The sequence below is a fragment of the Microsporum canis genome, genomic scaffold (genome assembly GCF_000151145.1).
Source record: "Microsporum canis CBS 113480 supercont1.4 genomic scaffold, whole genome shotgun sequence".
Taxonomy (NCBI): Eukaryota; Fungi; Ascomycota; class Eurotiomycetes; order Onygenales; family Arthrodermataceae; genus Microsporum; species Microsporum canis.
In genome coordinates, this window is record NW_003299166.1 from 2,025,582 (window position 1) to 2,045,556 (window position 19,975).

Below are 19,975 nucleotides of genomic sequence, written 5' to 3' on the forward strand. Positions count from 1 at the left end.
ATTCTTCTGACGGCCTTGTCTCTCTATATACCTGAAGTCATACATCATTAGCAGGTGAGAGAGTACACAATCTTACTGCTAGCAAAGATGCGGCAGTGTATATGGAGAAGAAAGCAGGTAGTTACATTTCCTGGCATCTCTGAACAGGGCTTATCAGACTAGGACTGCATGCTATCACTATATCATGCTGAGATAGTTATACTACAAAGGCTTACCATGGCAACGAATGTTCACGACATAAAGCCAAGGCAAAGTATTTCAAATGGCCTGGTCAATACGGTGTAAGCTTCTTGGAACCTAGAGGTCAGCATTTGACCATGGAACTGTGAGAGATGGCTTGCAACTTGAGATATATCTCCCTGCAATACTTTCTCACGGTCTATTTCAACAGATATTTTGCTATTTAGGCCTTACAGTTACTACAGACACTTGAGATTTACGTAGTCTTTGCCGCCAACAAGGGAGTTACCAGGTGTAGCCATCTAAATACTCTCCTTGGTGACATCCAGTTGAAGGCTACCCGTTTGTTACCAAGCACAACACTATCGGCTTTAACGTTATATAGCTCAAATGTCTTAAAGAGACTACGATTTTTCCTCGTTGAAGTTGAGCTCGAATAGGGCCTAACTCCAAGTAGATGTATGTAGCCTGATATTATCATTCAAATTGCTAGATTGTACTAGGCCTTCAACCACAAATGGCCATTCCTAATCCCCCACGCCATGGTCTATTATCCAATGCATGGTATGCTACGGTGCATAAATTTTTTCCAATACCTTGTATCCCAAAGCAGATATACCCAAAATAATACCTATATTAAACATCTCCATGACGAAGCTAACTGAGACTCAAATCCAGTCGGGTCACGGTGGGAGGGGTGTAACATTGCTTGATATTCTCCTGTTTTTTTTTTTTTTTAAAAAAAAAAATCATACACTTCACATCCAGTCAATGTATTTCATCAGGCTAGATTTCGTCCAACTCTTTCCAAAGAGCTTTCAAACACTTTGGTGGGTCGGGCATAAGCTTGTTCTGTGCCCGAGATTCAACTCGATCATAGAAAGGGGAAGCGAAGTGAACAATTGACCGTGCATAATCTGTTTATCCCCATATATATTGTCTACACACCATTAATACCAACATCCCATATCCTTTTTGATCTGTGTATCCGCATAAAACTTGCAGGGGGGAATTAGTGAATTCAAGTGTAAACTCGGCATCCTCGGCTCACCATCAGAACTCTACCCCTATAAACTAGATTGCAGGTCCAGAGAAGGTGAACGTTCTGTTTTTTTTTTGAAAGCTAACTAATAAATTTTATCACGTCAGAAGTAAACAACCCGTAACTAATACTAACGAGCATCCACTATTTACCAGAGTATTACTACCGTGGGATACACATTTAAATGGATACTAGAACTATCACATGGTTCATCCACTTGAGGCGATATGAATAACAGTATGTGTGCAGCAGTCAGAACCAACAATAGGGGTTTTCTACGAGGAACCCTGTACTAAAAGCAGGGAAAGCTTGTGTACACATCTTAGAATCGTACAGTCAAATAAAGGGAGCTCTTGTTTGCCTCCTACTTTATACATACTGTTGTCCAGTCCTCTTTCGATGGGCATTTTAAACTTTAAAGTTGCCGTTAAACCTCGACGCTAGACGCAGTTAGTGGATCTAATAAAGTAAATTCTCCACTGTTCCGCATTAGTTCAAACGTTAGTTAACTAATGTTATTTTTGTACAGGTTGAACAACCAAGGATTAAAAGGCTCTATTGCTAAATGCTCGCGGTTTCAAAATAATCAGACGTTCTATCTGAATTGACTAGTAACAGTTTCCTATATATTCTGATTTTCTAATTATCAGAAGCTGGACGCCCATTCTACATCCTTTGTTCAAATGGGCCGCCACAATCCGTCCGGTGCCAATATCAATATTATCTATAAAGGATTCAAGAGGGTGAAGTTGGCAACCATACAAACACTCCGAGAGAGAACCTAAAAATTTTACTTAGTTAATTCTCCGTAACGATTCTCTGGCCGTCGAAACTATTATATTTCCTACGGAGGTCTAAACTTGCCGAATTGACAATCTCAAAACAAATGTGACCAGTAGTCGATACATCCCAGATACCCAGCTGAGATTGTAGTCACCACCATTAGATACTCGAAGGGCCCTAAGAAAATTCATTCTCGTTTCTCACCAACTGTTTTAGGTAACCACGGCCACCCATACTATAATATTTATAGGACATATTTCGTTATGGGGTTATTAATTCCTAGCATATAATTTGTTTCTTAGATGGTTAGCAATATCAAAGTCACCATTAAAAATTTGTAAATCCTATAGCAAAGGATTTTCTGATTTCAGGTGCAGCCGGGGTGGCAGCTCTGGAAGAGAATCGACGTTCAGGGAACAGACTTGAATATAGAGGGAGTTGTTTTCAACCTTATTACGTCGAAGAAGTCAGCACAAAGACCACTTAAGGGATTCTAGACGAGACCGGAGGTCTATCAGGAGTATATGGAGTGGTTAGAGACCACTGCATAATACTCTTGTGATATTGTCGCAATATCCCAACTGCTGAGGCAGTGGTCGCCATTGATATGCCCCTTCGTTCCCTTCTGGCTAACAGTATTCTGAACTATGACATCTCTTTTCATGGGGGCCAAACTAAATGATCGGCGATATTGTATAAGGGCGGCCTCATTCAGTCTGACCCAAGTTAGAATAACGTAGGAGGCATTTATCAGGGGTTTAATATGATAGCCATTAAGGCAATACACTTACATGAGCCTAATACATCAAAAACGTAGATCTACTACTGCAGTATTTGCTTCGTTGCCCAGAGACCATCGTCAACCTGCAAAATATATGTTTCTATTGGCTAGTATAGCCTATATAGGAAATTCTAACCAATATTTGGGCCATTTAAGCTCCAGTAGCAGGAACAGACGGGGTGGACTCAACTCCAGCCGTCTCAGGACTCTCTCTTTTCTCAGGATCAGGAGCGGCGGCCGCAGCAGTTGGAATTTCCTCCTTCTTTTCATCCTTTCGCTCCTTTTTGCTTTCCTCCTTCTTTCTTTCCCACTTAGCGGGCCTAACCCACTTGGGGTCATGCCAGGGGCCGGCATCGGAGTTCATGCAGCCACCTTCACACTCACAGTTGCCGCCAAACTCCCTGGGCAAGTTCTCGGCGGGAACTTGCTTGAGTAATTCCGTCTTGTATCCAGAACTCAAAATATGAATTTTGCCAACGGTAACAGGATCAAGCCAACCCTTGACAACATTCCAGACCGTAGAGAAACCCCACGGGGCGTTGATCAAATAAAGCTTTCCTAGACGTTCAGGATAATAGTTTTGAGAGACTACAGAAACCTGGCGAACATAGGAATAGACTGAAGGCACCTTAGTAAGCGTAACACCCTTGAGATCCATGATGCTGCAACTGGTTTCGACAAGGGAACCAGCCTTTCGGGAGCAAGCAGGGAGGCGGGGATCGGAGACACGCTCGTACTCGACAGCCAAGTTGGTAAGCATGCGTTCGGCGGTGGTGATCTTGTACATGGCAGTCAGGTCAATGCCACCGAGAGCTTCAATGTATATAGGTCGGCCATCCTAGGTAGTATAAGACATCAATCAATGGTGAGAAAAAAGAGCTCTATCCTGAGGTCCAAACCTTATCCGTCTTGTGATAGAATTGTTTATAGTATTTTGAAACCTCGGGCTTCTCAGGATAATCCCAGAAAGGGAGAATCTCGTCTAGCTTGATATCTTTTCGCCACTTCTCGCAGTCAATGAACCTGTAGGTGGTCAGTAATTCATTCTTTGTCAGTTAATCTATCTATAGACAGACCAGAATATCCTTAGCCTTACATCTGCTTCGACAGATTAACGTCAAACTTGCGTGCTCGGAGGAATCGCAGCTATCATCCGACCATATATTTCATTAGCAAGTGTAGCTCTCACTCCATGTTTGCCCCCTCTCCTTCACCGATATTCTGCTGCCATACCAATGTCAAGGTATCCAGGCGTTCCGTGTATCCTTCAGCCTCCAGCAACATTCGTAACTGGTGAACCGAAGCAATCTGCTGTTCAGTCAAGTGTCCCGGATGTCCATCCTGCTGAGTCGCCGCCTCAACCGGGAAGTCATAGTCATCATATTTGGGATTCAAATCCATGGTAAGCTACTAAAAGGGATAGACCGAAAATTAAAGGAATGAACGAAGCTAGGAAGAAGTAAACCGAAAAGTTCTCTAACGCCGGAAGAATAGCTTTATATGCCGGAGTTTTGAGCTCTGGATAAAAAACGGTCGAAAGGTCAAAACGTTCTTTTTTATGTGTTTTTTTTTTTTTTTTGAGCTCTTCTTTTGCTTATGTAAGGAATACATCGGCAAATATATTTTCCTTCGATGACTTAGTCAGCAAAAGCTAAGTCGTTTTGGACAAAGCAATCTGTTGGATTATGTCATCCACTCTGGCTTGGACGTCAGGCCTAATCGCAAGCCAAATGATGGAGATTCTCTTCCTTGTTAAAACATTTGATAGATTTTGGTCGAGCCATGCAAGCCTCCATAGGTTAATGTATAAATATCCAAGGAGAAAGTACATCTAATAAACAGCAGGTCCTTCTCTGGTATTCCTCTTTTGGCGGTTAATTGTGACCATGAATGCCTATAAGCAGATGACAACGACTCGGTACTATTTGGAGATGGTCCGATACATACCCTTCCATCAGAGCTGAACTTATCTGGACTATTAGCACTAGCGGTAGCCCTAGTTACTTGGTGGATACTCCAGCGCTCACAGTCAGAAGTCCAATTCAAGAAGCTGGCAAACTGTGACCGAACAACCAAAGTCGAGAGCTAAGACGAAGTTACTTGTCGGCTTAAAGACTTTTATGTTTTACTAGCAACACTTTATGGGCCTCATTAGTAGACCTAGAAATACATATTTGTATCGTGCAACTCCCTATAATGAAAAAGGAGGATGCCTGACTACGATAAATACCCATGCAGGAGTCAAGTAAATGACCATAAAACGTTCAACTTCTATTGCTTAGGTAGTTAGGGGTAAAATTAGTAACATAATAAATAAACTGATTATCTCTGTATTCAATGTTCACAGTAATCATTAACCCTGACTTGGATAGACGATGGTAAGGTTGGTACCCACGCCTACCTTAGTTTATTCTTCATCCCATAACTAATCATTACAAATTTTATTATTACTTTCATCGGAATGACACGATCTGCATAATACTGCCAAACTAGAAAGACTTGTCGTATTTACATAGCGGTATAAATTGGTAAATGGCTGCTTCATTGTCAATAAATGTTGAATTCTAAGCTATTATATACATGGCAGATAGGAGGGTAAAATTAGCGGGGTAGCCGTGTAAGAAGGAATAAGTTGAAACCGAAACAGACCGAAAATGTATGGAAATAAAGCCTATTTTGCAGCACTGGTACTGGGCCATGGACTACACACTGCGATGGGGACATGTGGGTAAGGCATACCTTAACCATGGGTGGTGTACAAACTTGGCTCTCATTTTGCCTAGCCAAATAAACGATCTTCATCTTCATCTGTGAGGAATAAGCTTAAGGATAACATGGCACCGTTGCGTTTCAGTTCGGGGAGTGTCGATTCTCCCTCCGGCTCCCCATCTAGCACAAGCCTCCATAGTCCACAGAATATGGTGGCATAGTAGGATGGCCGACCGCCTTTTTCGTAGCTCTGTAGCGGTTCTGAGAAGGACGTGGTGCCTCCCAGTAGCGCAGGATTAAATCCGTTGCAGACAGAATCCGGGGTATGTAACACGTTATTCAGCACAAGCGTGTGGACTTCTGGGTTATTTGGTGTCCTCGGGACTTGAAGTTCAACAGTCCCAACGCCGATAACACGAACGCCTGAGGAAAGCGTTACTGCTCCGATATGGTCGTATGACTTGAAAGAGGATCGGTTCTTTGCGTAATTTACGCCGCTGGTCACCATCCAGTCGAAGCATCTTCGTCTTGGTGGGTTTCTTTCCCGATTTTCTTTCACCCGCTTTCTGTGCTCTTTGACATCACGCCAGTATTCGCCAATTTCACCCATGGTAATCTTAGCAGTGTCTCCTTTCTTGGCTGATCATTATGTCAAGTCCTTTAAAGTGACCATAGACCAAATATGAGGCCGTGGGGGAATATGTTAGTTAGGATATCGTGGTGGGCGTCGTTGAGTTCTCTGACTCTTTTAACTAAATGAAATATATCACAAATATATTTACGTAAGCCGATTTAGTCAGCAAAGGCTAAACCGCTTTTGACTCGAGATGGAGATTTGATAGATTTTGGTCGAGCTTTGCAACGTCCACAGGTACAAGAGCATAAGAATCTGAGGAAAAAGCACATCTAACAGCAAGCCCTTCCCTGGTATGCCCCCTATGAGAAAGCTGAGGCCGATGCATCAGCAGAAAGCTAACAGAAACACTTTTAGAAGCAACGTTGTTCCGTTCCGAACACCCCATGTCCATGCCAGGGTAATCAATAACAACAATATGTAAAGCACTTGGTGGCCTGTAGCCTTCCTCGCGATGCCGTTTATCAAGGTACAGAGAGTACTCCGTATTATCCAATACAATGGCAAATTTTAGCAGGGACAATACGCTTCAGAATCCGGAACTCGCACTACATCTCGCCGCTCACAAGAACGACATCATCAAGCTGCGGGCCCTCATCAGTGAAAACTGTGACCTGGAACGCGGGTCCTCCTACGGGACTGCGCTGCATGTTGCTATTACTAGCGACCAACCTGATGCGGTGCGGATACTGCTCGACGCAGGGGCAGACTCTGAGAAGCCTCCCGATTGCTCTAGCTACGAATGTGAGAACTCGTTGGTGCTGGCTGCGATATGGGGGAAGCGCGCCATCGTCAAGATCTTATGGGATCACGGCGTGGCGCATGATCTCCCAAGCGTACACAAACCATCACTCGACCATCTTTCAAACCAACGCAAGTCGGCAAAGATCCGTCTATCCGCGCTTAGTCAGGCCGCGTTACAGGGCTTCGACGGGATTGTGAGTGACCTTTGTGCCTGGCGGGCCATGGATGCGGATGAGATGGATGCTGCACTGTTTTTGGGCGCTGTGCGGTGGGAGGATGATGTTATCCAAGCACTTCTCCAGGGCGGTAAGGTGACACAGGATGGTCTCGATGAAGCGCTGTTGAGAGCAGCGTCCCATAGGATAATGCTAACAGAACGCGGTCTTGCGGCGGTTGACATGCGCCCGCAAAAGCAGGGGAGGGTCATCGAACTGCTGCTCGACGCTGGCGCAAGGATAAATATTCAACAACCTGTCTCGGGTAACACTGCTTTGCATATCAGTGCTTCTTCACCCGATACTGTTGGAGCAGTACGAGTTCTACTTGAGCGAGGCGCGGATGTACATATTAGAAACAAGAAGGGCGAAACAGCGATCGCAGGCGCCATGGTAAAACAGCGCCGTCCGCCTTATAAACAACCTCGCGAGATCTATAATACGGACGCTATTATGATGCTACTACAACACGGAGCCTCGGTCTTTGTTACGGATAACTTTGGACAGACACCAATGCATATACTTGCCTACTACGGGACATATTCGCTCTTCCAGCGTTGCTTAGATTACCACAGCAACCCCAACATCTTCGTTACAACTCTCTATGGCGAGACACTGCTCCACAGGGCAGCAAATGGGAACCAGGTAGAAATCGTCGAGAGGCTACTTGCTGACGGAGCATGTATCAACGAAACGTCTTCTTCAGGTTGGACGGCTCTCATATTCGCTCTCTCAGAAAAATTGGGGGGTGTAGAGATGCTACAAGTCGTCAACTTACTCCTTGACCACGGCGCGAAGGCCACAGATACAACCGAGGAAGGGTGGACAGCCCTACACCGTGTCGCCGATGTTAGTGATAGGTATCATGAAGGGGTCACAGCTCTCATAGACCGTCTTATCAGCCTTGGTGCAGATACTGAGGCGCGGGCCGTTGTGCCAGGCAATATAGACAAGTATAGGCCCGTGGGCTATCATCTCAAACTTTCTCTACAGGAACAACCTCCGATCGCCAGCGAGCAGACACCGTTACACTGGGCAGCAAGCAACGGGTCGGTCACCGTAGTAGAGGCGCTACTACGGCACGGCGCCAATCCCGTTGCGAGAGACAGTACCAATTCAACACCTGCACTATGTGCTGCATATGCACAGCCAGTCTACGGACGTGAATATAGTATAGCAAAGAGGCAGCAGGTTATCAAGCTACTACTGACTCATGGTGCGGGTTATGAGGATGAAGATGCCAACGGCAGGGGCGTCTATGGCTGGGCCGCTGTCAATGGATTGCCCCTTTGGTGGCCGGAATGGTAAGGAGAGTAATTTGACATGTGGGTTATTGCCCGACACACAAAGACAGCGGATGGACTTTATCCTCATATATACTTCGTACAAAAATATTCATTAGATCAAATGTCTGGTAAGTTTGGTGTTAAGTATACCCACCGTAGCAATAGAGTATTAATGTAGCATGTGTGTGACTCCATATATATATCTATATACATATCTTTTAGTAGAAGACGAAAAGTTTAGTTAATTATACGAGCTCCTTGTTACCCAAGGAACAAATCACAGTTCATCACGCTCTGGTGGCGGGTATCCCATGATGAATTCTCCATTGCGTAGGAGGAAGTTAACCCCATAAGGATCTCGGTTGTTGAGCACCGCGGACATCCCATTACGGCGGACGATATAGCCATAGTTGTTCGGGTCGATGTCTCCGTTGGCCAATGTGCCTCCGCCCTGTATAATAGCAGATGTACCTAAACGACCAGTGTAGCCGTCATTGAATAGGCGTCTGCCCCAGGTGTCTAGTTCCATATAGAAGGCTTGATCTTCAGGGGAAAGTTGTGAGGCGTCATGAACTGTTCCAATATACCATGCAGAACTATATTCGTCTTGCGGGCAATCGAACCCATCCCTCTCATTCTCATATCCTGTCTGCGTGACCTGCACTCGCCAGCCTCTTTCATGCCCACGATAATCTTGGGAATGAAACACAGTGATGTATGTAATGCCAATATAAGTACGGCCGCCCACGTTCCGTAATATCTCAGACTCCGGATCCATATGCAAATGGAAAATAACCCAGTCATCACCAAGCGCTCTCTCCAGGTCTCGATATCTGTTCAGCTCCGAATTTGAGTCTTGTACTCCAGGGGTCCGGCCAATCCAATATGCGAGTTCTAGGAACGGGCCTGCCGGAGCATTTGATTGTGTGCCCTCTGCCCATTCCCACCGAGCATAATGCAGTGTCAAGCGGCCAGAATTGACGCCATTCAATACAGTATTAATGGTGGGGGTACCAGGATTGGTGTCTATTGAAAACGTCAGATTATCGGATTCCTCTTTTATGAAATTCTTGGTAACTTACGCCGCGTCGGCCATACTACTATACGACGGCCCTCGAGAGTGGAATTTTTTGCCTTTCCTTCCAATAGACCACTGTCCTCAAGAGCTGGTTTGGCCTTTTTCTGTAAATGTGTGGGCCGCGTTGTCCTTTCACATATTATCTCCGCTATACTTCGATCTCGCCTTATTCCAGCTGCCGTGTTTTGAGGATCGTATAGAACCCGTTCGGCCAAGCCACGACTGTCGAGATGGCGGCTGTGTAAAAGTTGGCCTAAGCTCGAAGACTCAAGGATGGAGTCGAAGTGGACTATAAACTCGCTACTCCAGACGAGCCTGAATGGGACCATCTCTGGGGTATTTTTCGATAGAATTAGAGCTAAGTATGAAACGAGCTTTATCCAGTTGTCCATGGTGCAGTCGATAGCTCTCCCGTGCAGGATTTCGGATTCTCTTGCTTCTAGTACAAGAGATCGTTTCCTGGATCCCTCATATATTGGATGCAATGAAGGATGCAACATCTCTGCCGGACAAGTAGGATTCTTCACGTAACTGTGTAATGTTAGCTAGATATATATAAACACTTGGGCGTTCCCTTAAAAGGTAAGGTCGGTTAAACAGCCTGTAATTGAGCAAATAGAAACACTCTATCACTAGGCAATGCGGAGGATGGGGAGTTAGGACGAATGTTGAGATTTACATACTCTTTCAGCAATGACCTGAATTCCTTAATTTCACCCTCGGCAAAGATATCATCATCGTTGCCTCGAGGCTCCAATTTTGGAGGGGGTTTGCCTTTGCAGCAGTATGCTTGCATTCCAACCTGACAATCGCCCAAATGTATGGCTAGTCGAATCTGGTCCTCAGGGCAAGATGGTTCGCAGATGATTGGAGTCCCGTAGTGGTCAGTAGCTTTCTTGTACCATTGACAGTCAGTAGCAAAATCAGGAGGTGGCTCTTTGCAACAGTAGCTTTTTGAACCTTGGCTACAAGTCTGCTCCCCGCCGGCCCCAGCGCTTGCAGCGAAAACGAAATGGGGAAATTCTGTACTACAATCAGCATGTTGCCCCGATTTCGCGCAAATTGGAGCTGAGCCATGCCATTTGCAATCTTTAAAGGGCGCCACAGCAGTGCTTTCGTCGCAACACGCGCTTTGGTGTTTTGAGGAACAGCCCTCAGCTAAGGTGCCAACTTCCACTTCTCCCTTTTCACAACCAGGCTGGCAGGCGCCTGAGTTTCTATGTCCCCGCCAGCGACACTTGGGAATCTCCAGATCCCCAGGACAACAGAATACGGATTGCCAGCCTTTAGAAGTACCATGGCCTGGGTATATGTCGCATCCAATAGTATGCGTCATCAAGAGATCCGTCCCATCGCGAGGAACGCTCTTGAAGCCTTTAGGGCAGTCCTCAGAGCAATTTGTCCACCTGCAAAGCTTCACAACGGTAGCCTTTACCGGCGGTTCTTTAGAGGGCTGAGCAGTGAAATCAGGCCAGGCCCTTATTTCACGTCCTGCGGCCTTAACAAGTGCCTTGGCGTTGGTATCTTTATCATCGTCCTGGCTAATAGCCCAAACCATAATATTGCTGATGCATTGAGATCTTGCCACATTCAGCTTTATCCTCCAAGTTACCTCATCATCAAATGACGCCCACTGGTTATCCCAGCTAACAACTTTGACGGCCTCATTGCGATGAAGTTTCGGTGTTAGTCCTTTCTCTTTAATAATATCTTGGATTTCGGGATTGAGTAAAACTCCTGTAGTATGAGAACATTTCCCAGCGATTCCGCCAGATAGAGCACCACACTTTGGCTCAGTGCAGCTTGTACTTTCCATGGTAAAACTGCGAGAGTAGAAAGCCATTCCTAAGACTACCTTATCGGGATTGATGTTATTCCGCCATAGGAGGTCCAAGGCATCTTGAATCTCAGTCATATTGGTGTGAGAGTTAAGAAAGGAGCCCGTCCATTTTTGGCCGATATCCCAGGCGCCATGGATATCATAAGACATGAGATTGAACCAGTCTACATGTTTCTCTAGGTTGACGATATCGAAATGCTTAAGATCTGCAAGTCTATATTAGGATATGTAGGGAAAGGGGAAACGAGGTAAATGCTTACACCAGTAACTTGACGGTAAAGTTAAGGAGACCCCTCTCTTTTGGCCATCAGCGCTCATTCTATTTTTTAGGTTCTTTATAAAGGAGACAAAGTTCTTGAAATCCTCGTGACGGCCGCCGCGATCTTTGTCAACAGGATACTCCCTAATAAAGTAAGCGACAAACTATTCTTAGCCTCAAGGTATTAAAATGAAGTTAAGGGGCAACGTACCAGTCGATATCAATCCCGTCAAATCCGAAAGTATTCATCATCTTGACTAACGAGTCAAAAAATACTTCTTGCTTACTCTCGCTCGCAGTGAGGTCACTGAAGATAGATGCAGTGGGCCCCGGATCGTTAAATGCCCACCCGCCCACAGCAATCCAAATCTTTATGTCAGGTTGAATAAGCTTGATAGAAGATATGCGCTGCATAAGATATTCTGTATTAGAGTCACCGGGTTTGATTTTGAATGTTGCTGGGTCAATAGTCGCGAATGCAAAACTGCCACTATTGTTAGTTAGAGACTTATAAAGCAGGGTAACATAGACTCACTTCAGGTGGGTGTATACCCCATAAGGGATTTTTTCCGGTATCATAGAATAGCATGACCTCTCTGTTAAGGACCATCCTTCGTAATAACCAATGACCCTTTTGATTTGGGTGCTACCGATATCACAAGATGGGCGTTTGACACCATTATCTTCACCGCAGAATTCCTTCGTAGTTCCACAGAAACCGAATCTAGTAGATTAATTAACATGACAGGCATCTAGATGCAACTTCAGGGGTAGGGTCCCTTACTTGCTACAGCAAACATTGAGAGGACATGTTTCTGCGGTGCTCCATTTAGAGTCCGGCCATCCAGCATTACACTCGGCCTTCTGGTCGCAATTGTTCACGCAATCATCTCTATGTATTGTTAGCATTCTGCTCCGGTCATTTGTTTCGCAGATGGTCGTAAATGAACGAACCCGCAAAATGTTGGACCAAGGCCACAGTAGCCCGCCTTGCTACAACAGCCTATTGGACAAGGTACAGAGGCACTACAGTCTTGTTGAAGTGAGAGCTGTACGTGAAAAAGTAAAGTAAAGAGAGTAAAAAATGAGGAGAGCTTAGCCATCATGGCTGATGGAGCCAACTGACGGCTGGCTGGGTAGTGAGTAAGAGTGCACTGGATAGGAAAACAAAATGAGAAATGTCTATAAAACAAAAGCTAATGAGCGTAGAAGATATTAAATAACCCAAGAATATCAGCTCATCGGGTAAGGTGCACTTTTCCCTCGGGATGACTGTGCGCCCTTATGCAAGGGCAAGAAAGGCCCAGGCGATTGACGTAAAAGAACCTTGGTTATTTAGTTCCTTGAAGCTTGCAACTACAGGCACCGAAAATTAAAACTCTGATAGATGCAATAGCGGTTTAATCCATGTAGTTATTCGTATAGCGGAAGGTGGATTACTGGACATGTGATAATAATGACTTAGCAGGTAAGATATTTGATCGAGGCGACATACCTTGGAGTTCTGCCTGCTTCCCACCACAACTCTCTCGTTTCAATTGTCTTCTTAATAGAAATATCTTAGAAAGCAAGTACATTGCACCAAAAATATATTTCTCCCATTCCACAGCAGTCATGGCCGTTTTTGAAGGCTTGTCTGGGGTATGGACAGTTATTTTTATGTATCTCATTTGTTTCTTCAGTTTCACCGGTGCTACCAGCTTTCGACCACGCCATGGCCATAGCCACATGCTCGAAAAGCGTGGAACTACCCCTATGGGCTTTCAGCTCGCAGCAACCGGCACCTTGACAGGAGTAGGACTTACGTCTACCTGTGAGCAAGTTTTATACCAAAATATCAACTGCAATGCTTTCGTTTCGACTTTAGGGCAGAGAGTCTACCATGGCTCGTTACAGGATCCCTTGCTAACGGACTCTGTATGCATGCCTACGTGTGGTAATGCTCTAATGACGGCGCACAGACGAATCCTCGGGGCATGTGCCCAATCGCCAGAGCTTGCTCCTGGTTATCCTGTTGTTGCTTTGCTAGACAGAATTCACACTGGCTGGAATGAGACCTGTTTAAAGGACAATAAGTCAATGAAGTATTGTAATGGTAAGATATTTAATTCCATAAACTTGGAGATCGCATCACAGACATGACTGACACACTTACTTTGTTGACAGACATTATTGAATCCTGGCCCGCAGTTGAGGAGATTAGCGATATGCCACGAGATCAGCTTTGCTCATACTGCTATGGTGCTAAGCTTAGGCTCATGCAGCAATCACCATACTCAGCTTATGATAATTTGTATGCGGAAAGGCTCGATTTCGTGATAAAAAGTAGGTTGCTGTGTTGAAGTGTTACTGTCAGAATATTCTCTAACATGAGTATAGGCTGCAATCAACCGGATTCTCCAACTAAGCCTATTGAGAGCCCAGGAAATACAACCTTACCGGAAGCGTGCCATTCTGATAGAAAGTACGTGACCCAACAAGGTGATACTTGTGACAGTATTGCTAGTAAAAAGGGGGTATCTGCTGCAACACTTTATTATATCAACTCTGGCCTTCGAAATTGTGATAGTCCCGGTGTCGGTATCAACCTGTGTTTGCCGCAATCTTGCAACTCGACGTACTCAGTGAAGCCAAATGATAACTGCGTGGACATCGCTATCAGCCACGGTACGGGATGGAAGGAACTTGTTACATGGAATCCCGGCCTTGACTCCCTCTGTACTAATATTGTGGGTGCAAACCCATCCTGGGGTACATTCATCTGTGTCACACCTCCAGGGGGCGCTTATGAGGGCTTACCTCCTGGAAATTCATCGAACCCAGGCAATGGAAATGGTGGCGGGCCAGGGGGCTCCGGAGACGGATACTCAGACGATATTGTTCCCGCACCAAATGGAACTATCGCAAAGGGCACCACGGACAAATGCGGCAATTACGTACAAGCCCAGGATGGAGACAGCTGCGGAACGATTGTGATCCGTGGTGCAGTCCCTGTGGATCTCTTCGTTGATGTGAACCCCTCTTTGGAGTCTACTACAAGCTGCACCGCACGTCTCCAGCCGAGCGTCTGGTACTGTCTCAACCCATTTAGATATTGGAATACAACTGTGCCCGGGGTCTAGCGATATGTTAGTATAATGGACATGGGGGCCTAATTGGGCAAATGACACCTACCTAGATAGTCTAAGCGGTAGCAATCAAAAGAGGATCCTATACCAAGTAAAGATTCCTTGCCCCTGCTCTTCTGCTGGTATGTCCGTTGCGGGCCTAGTATATTAGTGGTAACAGTATACCGCAATGCCAGCTGGTGGCCAAGGCCCCGGGTTAAGATAGCAAGCATGAGGTGAGGCTGATGGTTGTTGGTTGTTGGTTGGAGGTTCGTACAAGGTTATTTAATGAATAGTTAAAGTTATTAGTAACAAGGTTGGGTCCACCGTGGGATCGGAAAAAATAACGAGGTACTTCCGGGCGGGTCTTCCCATGGGAGTTAAGGGTCTATAGTTAAATGTTATCTATGTAAATAATGAGACAAGGATATATAGAGAGAGCCGGGATAGATCAGCTAAAGCTATAGTACTATGTAACAACCGCATCTTTACGTAAAAGAGGGGCAAAGCTTCGGCCTTCTCTCTATACTACATGTCGGACTCTAGTTGAATCTCCGCGCCTTTACGTGAAAAAGGGGCGGAAGTCATTTTACGCGGAAGACTAGGCCTTCTATCAGACCTGCTTTTCGTCCAGGTTTACTGATTGCATTATTATCAATTGGTCATATGAGCAGTTAACATGCTATACCCCGGTACTCTTAGAACGAAATGAGTTCGCCACGAGTTTGACGTAGCATTTTCCAAGCTGACAGTGCGTGCAGCACTAGATCAAAGTGATGCGTGTTGACAAGGTGTATCGGATAAAACTACCTCACCCATACAAAGCAATGGTCAAGGAGCATGATATGTGAATATCAAAGACATAAAAGGGTGCATGTTCTCATCTCCAAGCATGTCAACCACACAGTCCGAGATATCCCAGACAAGTGATAAACATGCGCATCGCTCTTGTTCTATACAGCCTTCTGTGCGGCTCTGCTGCTGCCCGCTCCCTCTCTTTTTTCAGGGGCCAACGGAGAAGCGGGAAAACTGATCCCAATGCGCCTTCAGATTGCACCCTTTTCGACGATGCAGTAACAAAGGACTATGACTGCGGATACTTTGAGGCCACCTGGGGGATTTCACATCAAGACTTCGTGAAATGGGTAAGTCCGTAACTTCCTACATTACATTCCATGGCTAAGGCGGTATCAGAATCCTTCCGTGGGAGAGAACTGCGATGGCATCGTGGTTGGAAATTCCTACTGTGTGGAAGTCAATTACGGGCTGCCTCCAACGGGTACGTCCATGATGACCACTATGAAGCCAACGCCAACCGGCTCGCCTATCCCATCACCCACCCAAAGCGGCATTATCGACAGTTGCACCAACTTCTACCAAGCCGCTTCGGGTGACAACTGTGACAGCATCGTCAGGAAGTTCGGCACTTTCTCACTTGAAGATTTCTATGCCTGGAATCCGGCGGTGGGAAGTTCATGCACGGGGCTCTGGGCTGGGTACCACTATTGCGTGGGCATTCCAGGAACACCGAGTCACCCGCCAACTACCACGTCTGCGCCAATGACCACGACGACAATTCCTGCTGGGCCGTCACCAACGCAGGACGGTATCATCTCCACTTGCACGAAGTACCACAAAGCGGTCTCCGGTGATACCTGCTTCGGTATAGCTACAGCCTTTGGCACCTTTACTGTGGAAGAGTTCGTAGCCTGGAACCCGGCGGTTAAGAGCGACTGCAGCGGCATGTGGGCTGGTTATTACTACTGTGTCGCCATTCCAGGTACCCCCACTGCGAAGCCGACAATGACCACGACCACGTCCAGCAAAACGCCGACCCCGACTGGGCCTTCGCCGACGCAGGATGGAATTGTTGCGAACTGCAAAGCGTACTATAAAGCTGTGTCAGGGGATAATTGTGCAGTTATTGCTAGCCGTTATGGCACATTCACATTGGAGCAGTTCATCGAGTGGAACCCCGCTGTTAAACCTGACTGCTCCGCAATCTGGATTGGATATTATTATTGTGTTGGTCAGTTATACAATATCTACGGTTATGTCAGTATCAACCGCTAACTCTGATCAATAAAGGTATTCCTAGCACTCCTACCACACGGCCAACAACCCAAGCTCCAGCGCCAACATGTGCTACTGCACCCACTCCGACGCAGCCAGGGGCCTTGTGCTGCAAGAAATGGCACAAGGTAGTCAGCGGCGACAACTGTGATGCGATCCAGAAGAAATATAAAATTAGTGCGCAAGATTTTAACGCCTGGAACCCGAAGGTCGGGGCTACCTGTACCACGCTATGGGCAGGTTACAATGTCTGTGTAGGCATGTAACGGTTGATGGTATGAGCTGTTAACCAAGAATGTATACATCTTTGACCTGAAAGATATATTGATATAAATATAACAGCAAAGCTGGCACTTTTATTACACAAAGTGAATGAATTCTATATCAGAAGTAGTATATCGATGAGTAGTTTTCGACGTTGGTAGAGACGGAGTATCTCTATTACTAAGCCATTTATGACTAATCCTCTACTCGATCTCCTTGCGAACTTCACCTTCGCAACCAACAAGAAACAACTACTAGTTGATTATCTGCATGTTGACGATACATTACACACACAATGGCGAAGAGGGTAAGTAGGGGTAAGACTGGGTTATCCTATTCTGCTAACGACAATATGATGAATGTAATAGGTAGCATTCGAGGTGTATGGGCTCGTCCAAGGTATTTCTCACGTGGCTCTAAATACGATATTATTATGACCGGCGAGGAGCTAACCAAGTATACTCCGTACTCTATACCATCTCAGGAGTCTGCTTCCGGTATGATCAGTACAAGTCAAGACTCCTAATAATACATAATATATCCTGGCTGACAGATACGTTCCAGCGACTTTACTCAAAAACGGGCAAACAGTTACGGGCTAACAGGCTGGTGCAGAAACACCATCAACGGATCTGTGCGTGCCTAACTAGTTAGCTCGTGCATATTTAAACGCCAACTAATCTAGACAATAGGTTGAAGGCGAAGCCCAAGGAGAGGATGAGTCGCTCAGCAAACTAATGAAAGACATCTCTTCTGGTCCAAGCCACGCACGGGTAGACGGAGTTGACAAGACCGATATCGAACTTAAGCAAGGCGAGACAAAATTTTTGGTCGTCCGATAAAGAGGAAACTCGGGCCCGAGGGCGGGATTATTGTCCTACCTTCAAACCCCGTAGAGCTCTTGCTGGAGCTAGCTTTTTCTTTGCAAAGTTAGCGTTGTTGGCTATGCAGTGAGAAATGAGCTCTGTTTGGTTTGATGGAGGGAGACACGAACCAAAATATGGAGTAACCTACTATGTATGTATCCTCCAGCCTTCTTGGGCGTTTCAAGTGGGTTGGACGACAGGGCTATGAGAAGATAGTGCCCGATGGATCATCTGAAGCAGCAGAAATTTCTCTGAATCCTACCATTTATAGACGATGATTCACAGGGCTGAACTAGCTGTTTGGCTGGTATTTCGGGATTTTCCGGAAGTGGCTGATGAAGCGCCAAAAGTATGGAAACTTTTCTCGGGGTTCAAATCTTCGCTTGTCGCCTCTACCTGTACCTACTTGCTTTCTCTTCGTTGTTATGCTGACATTAGCCGCCATGTACGGAGTACTGCCTGTCCTTGTCTCCTCCATTTCTTCAACTGGTGAAAAAAACTGGCGGCAAGGCCCCCGGTTCCTCCCGACGCGCTTAAAGTAGCCCGCCAAGACATGCGGGTCTTTTCGGGGGTTTTAGCTGTGATTACCTAAGGCGCTTATTCATCTATGACCTCATCTCTTGTTTTGATTTTCTGCCCTCTTTTGGTTCCGAGTAGGGGACATCAAAAGTCTAGGATTCTGGATTTCTTATATCAAGGGCACCCGGTTCCTGGAGAGAAGTCAAATTCAATATCTCAATAGTATTCTCTTCACCATCTCAAGGACTATTACAATTTATCACTCACTACTTCACTTCCTACTCTTTTCACCTACTTCCTCTACTACCTACTCCCACCAAATGCACCCACCATCATCAGCTCCTCTTAGGGCTCTAGTACAGGGCTCTGGAGCCAGGCTCCTTTCGCAACAGTGTCTAAAGAGCAGCTTTAGACCATCATCAACCGTGGTTATTGGCCTTCGAAGCAACCCAGTTTCTCTGTATTACCGGGACAGCCATGACCAAGGAAGATGTTTCTCCACCACCTCCCCAGCAAGGTTGAAGGAGTTCTTTGCTGCGCCAAAGCAGACAAAGCGCATAATTGAGACCGAGTCGGCATTCGAACACCCTGTGTACGCTTATATTCCGTCTACCAGCAGCAAAGACACAACAAGAAACTAATCTAGTGACTGTTTAGCTTCACCCAAAAGCAAATGAAAGACATCATAGTTGCCCACCGGGAAACCAAAAACTGGTCAGACTGGGTTGCCCTAGGTACTGTCCGCCTCCTTCGATGGGGAACCGATCTGGCAACTGGGTATAAACACCCCAAACCCGGCGAAGCTGCACCATCCAAACACTTCCAGATGAATGAGCGCAAATGGCTTATACGTTTTGTCTTCCTGGAAACCGTTGCCGGTGTTCCTGGAATGGTCGGTGGCATGCTTCGACATCTTCACAGCCTAAGAAAGATGAAGCGTGATAACGGCTGGATTGAAACGTTACTTGAAGAAGCATACAACGAACGGATGCACCTACTCACCTTCCTCAAACTCGCTGAGCCAGGTTGGTTTATGCGTTTGATGGTACTAGGCGCTCAGGGTGTGTTTTTCAACGGTTTCTTCCTCTCCTATCTCATCTCACCACGAACCTGCCACCGTTTCGTCGGATACCTAGAGGAAGAAGCTGTCTTGACATATACCCATGCTATTAAGGATTTAGAGGCTGGTAAACTACCAGCATGGTCTGACCTCCCCGCGCCTGATATCGCTATAAAATACTGGAACATGCCAGAGGGACACCAGAAGATGCTTGATTTACTTTATTATGTCCGAGCCGATGAGGCAAAACATCGTGAGGTCAACCACACTCTGGCCAACTTGAATCAGAAGATCGATCCTAATCCTTACGCTGCCAAATACGAGAGTCCGGAAAAGCCTCATCCCACCAAATCCGCCGAGATTGTTAAGCCTACTGGCTGGGACAGACAGGATGTCATCTAGGCAGCTCCATATTCAGCCTCTTTTCCCTTGGTCCAATTCCTTGGTCCAATATACTTTATTTTCTTATCTTACAACAATAACAGCGCTTTGAGAATGTATCTTTATGGGTAAAGCGCAGGAGGGCATCGGAAAT

The 19,975-nt window shown here is 45.9% G+C and overlaps 9 protein-coding genes across 9 annotated transcripts; 6 read left to right on the plus strand and 3 right to left on the minus strand.

The window, feature by feature from the left end:
• Nucleotides 1-101: 101 nt before the first annotated feature.
• MCYG_04737 (uncharacterized protein) lies at nt 102-620 on the plus strand (the record flags this gene model as incomplete). The annotated part of the gene is made up of 4 exons (XM_002846954.1): nt 102-120; nt 193-303; nt 331-398; nt 426-620. 4 exons carry the CDS (start codon nt 102-104, stop codon nt 618-620), a joined length of 393 nt encoding a protein of 130 aa, XP_002847000.1.
• A 2,317-nt stretch (nt 621-2,937) lies between these two features.
• On the minus strand, nt 2,938-4,187 carry MCYG_04738 (Sec14 cytosolic factor; the record flags this gene model as incomplete). The annotated part of the gene is made up of 3 exons (XM_002846955.1): nt 2,938-3,624; nt 3,686-3,809; nt 3,976-4,187. 3 exons carry the CDS (start codon nt 4,185-4,187, stop codon nt 2,938-2,940), a joined length of 1,023 nt encoding a protein of 340 aa, XP_002847001.1.
• Nucleotides 4,188-4,617: 430 nt separating this feature from the next.
• Nucleotides 4,618-6,105, minus strand: MCYG_04739 (conserved hypothetical protein; the record flags this gene model as incomplete). The annotated part of the gene is made up of 4 exons (XM_002846956.1): nt 4,618-4,680; nt 4,734-4,782; nt 5,188-5,275; nt 5,580-6,105. The coding sequence occupies 4 exons, from the start codon at nt 6,103-6,105 to the stop codon at nt 4,618-4,620; spliced, it is 726 nt and encodes a 241-aa protein (XP_002847002.1).
• Nucleotides 6,106-6,629: 524 nt separating this feature from the next.
• On the plus strand, nt 6,630-8,615 carry MCYG_04740 (ankyrin; the record flags this gene model as incomplete). Its single annotated transcript, XM_002846957.1, has 2 exons — nt 6,630-8,392; nt 8,597-8,615. 2 exons carry the CDS (start codon nt 6,630-6,632, stop codon nt 8,613-8,615), a joined length of 1,782 nt encoding a protein of 593 aa, XP_002847003.1.
• A 36-nt stretch (nt 8,616-8,651) lies between these two features.
• Nucleotides 8,652-12,654, minus strand: MCYG_04741 (chitinase; the record flags this gene model as incomplete). The annotated part of the gene is made up of 8 exons (XM_002846958.1): nt 8,652-9,400; nt 9,457-9,983; nt 10,136-11,498; nt 11,553-11,695; nt 11,763-12,041; nt 12,087-12,275; nt 12,336-12,443; nt 12,506-12,654. 8 exons carry the CDS (start codon nt 12,652-12,654, stop codon nt 8,652-8,654), a joined length of 3,507 nt encoding a protein of 1,168 aa, XP_002847004.1.
• Nucleotides 12,655-13,165: 511 nt separating this feature from the next.
• MCYG_04742 (conserved hypothetical protein) lies at nt 13,166-14,673 on the plus strand (the record flags this gene model as incomplete). The annotated part of the gene is made up of 3 exons (XM_002846959.1): nt 13,166-13,646; nt 13,718-13,876; nt 13,931-14,673. The coding sequence occupies 3 exons, from the start codon at nt 13,166-13,168 to the stop codon at nt 14,671-14,673; spliced, it is 1,383 nt and encodes a 460-aa protein (XP_002847005.1).
• Nucleotides 14,674-15,593: 920 nt separating this feature from the next.
• MCYG_04743 (LysM domain-containing protein) lies at nt 15,594-16,731 on the plus strand (the record flags this gene model as incomplete). Its single annotated transcript, XM_002846960.1, has 2 exons — nt 15,594-15,803; nt 15,853-16,731. 2 exons carry the CDS (start codon nt 15,594-15,596, stop codon nt 16,729-16,731), a joined length of 1,089 nt encoding a protein of 362 aa, XP_002847006.1.
• A 559-nt stretch (nt 16,732-17,290) lies between these two features.
• Nucleotides 17,291-17,837, plus strand: MCYG_04744 (conserved hypothetical protein; the record flags this gene model as incomplete). Its single annotated transcript, XM_002846961.1, has 4 exons — nt 17,291-17,312; nt 17,364-17,394; nt 17,560-17,629; nt 17,688-17,837. 4 exons carry the CDS (start codon nt 17,291-17,293, stop codon nt 17,835-17,837), a joined length of 273 nt encoding a protein of 90 aa, XP_002847007.1.
• An 863-nt stretch (nt 17,838-18,700) lies between these two features.
• MCYG_04745 (alternative oxidase) lies at nt 18,701-19,842 on the plus strand (the record flags this gene model as incomplete). The annotated part of the gene is made up of 2 exons (XM_002846962.1): nt 18,701-18,972; nt 19,038-19,842. The coding sequence occupies 2 exons, from the start codon at nt 18,701-18,703 to the stop codon at nt 19,840-19,842; spliced, it is 1,077 nt and encodes a 358-aa protein (XP_002847008.1).
• Between the last annotated feature and the right edge of the window lie 133 nt (nt 19,843-19,975).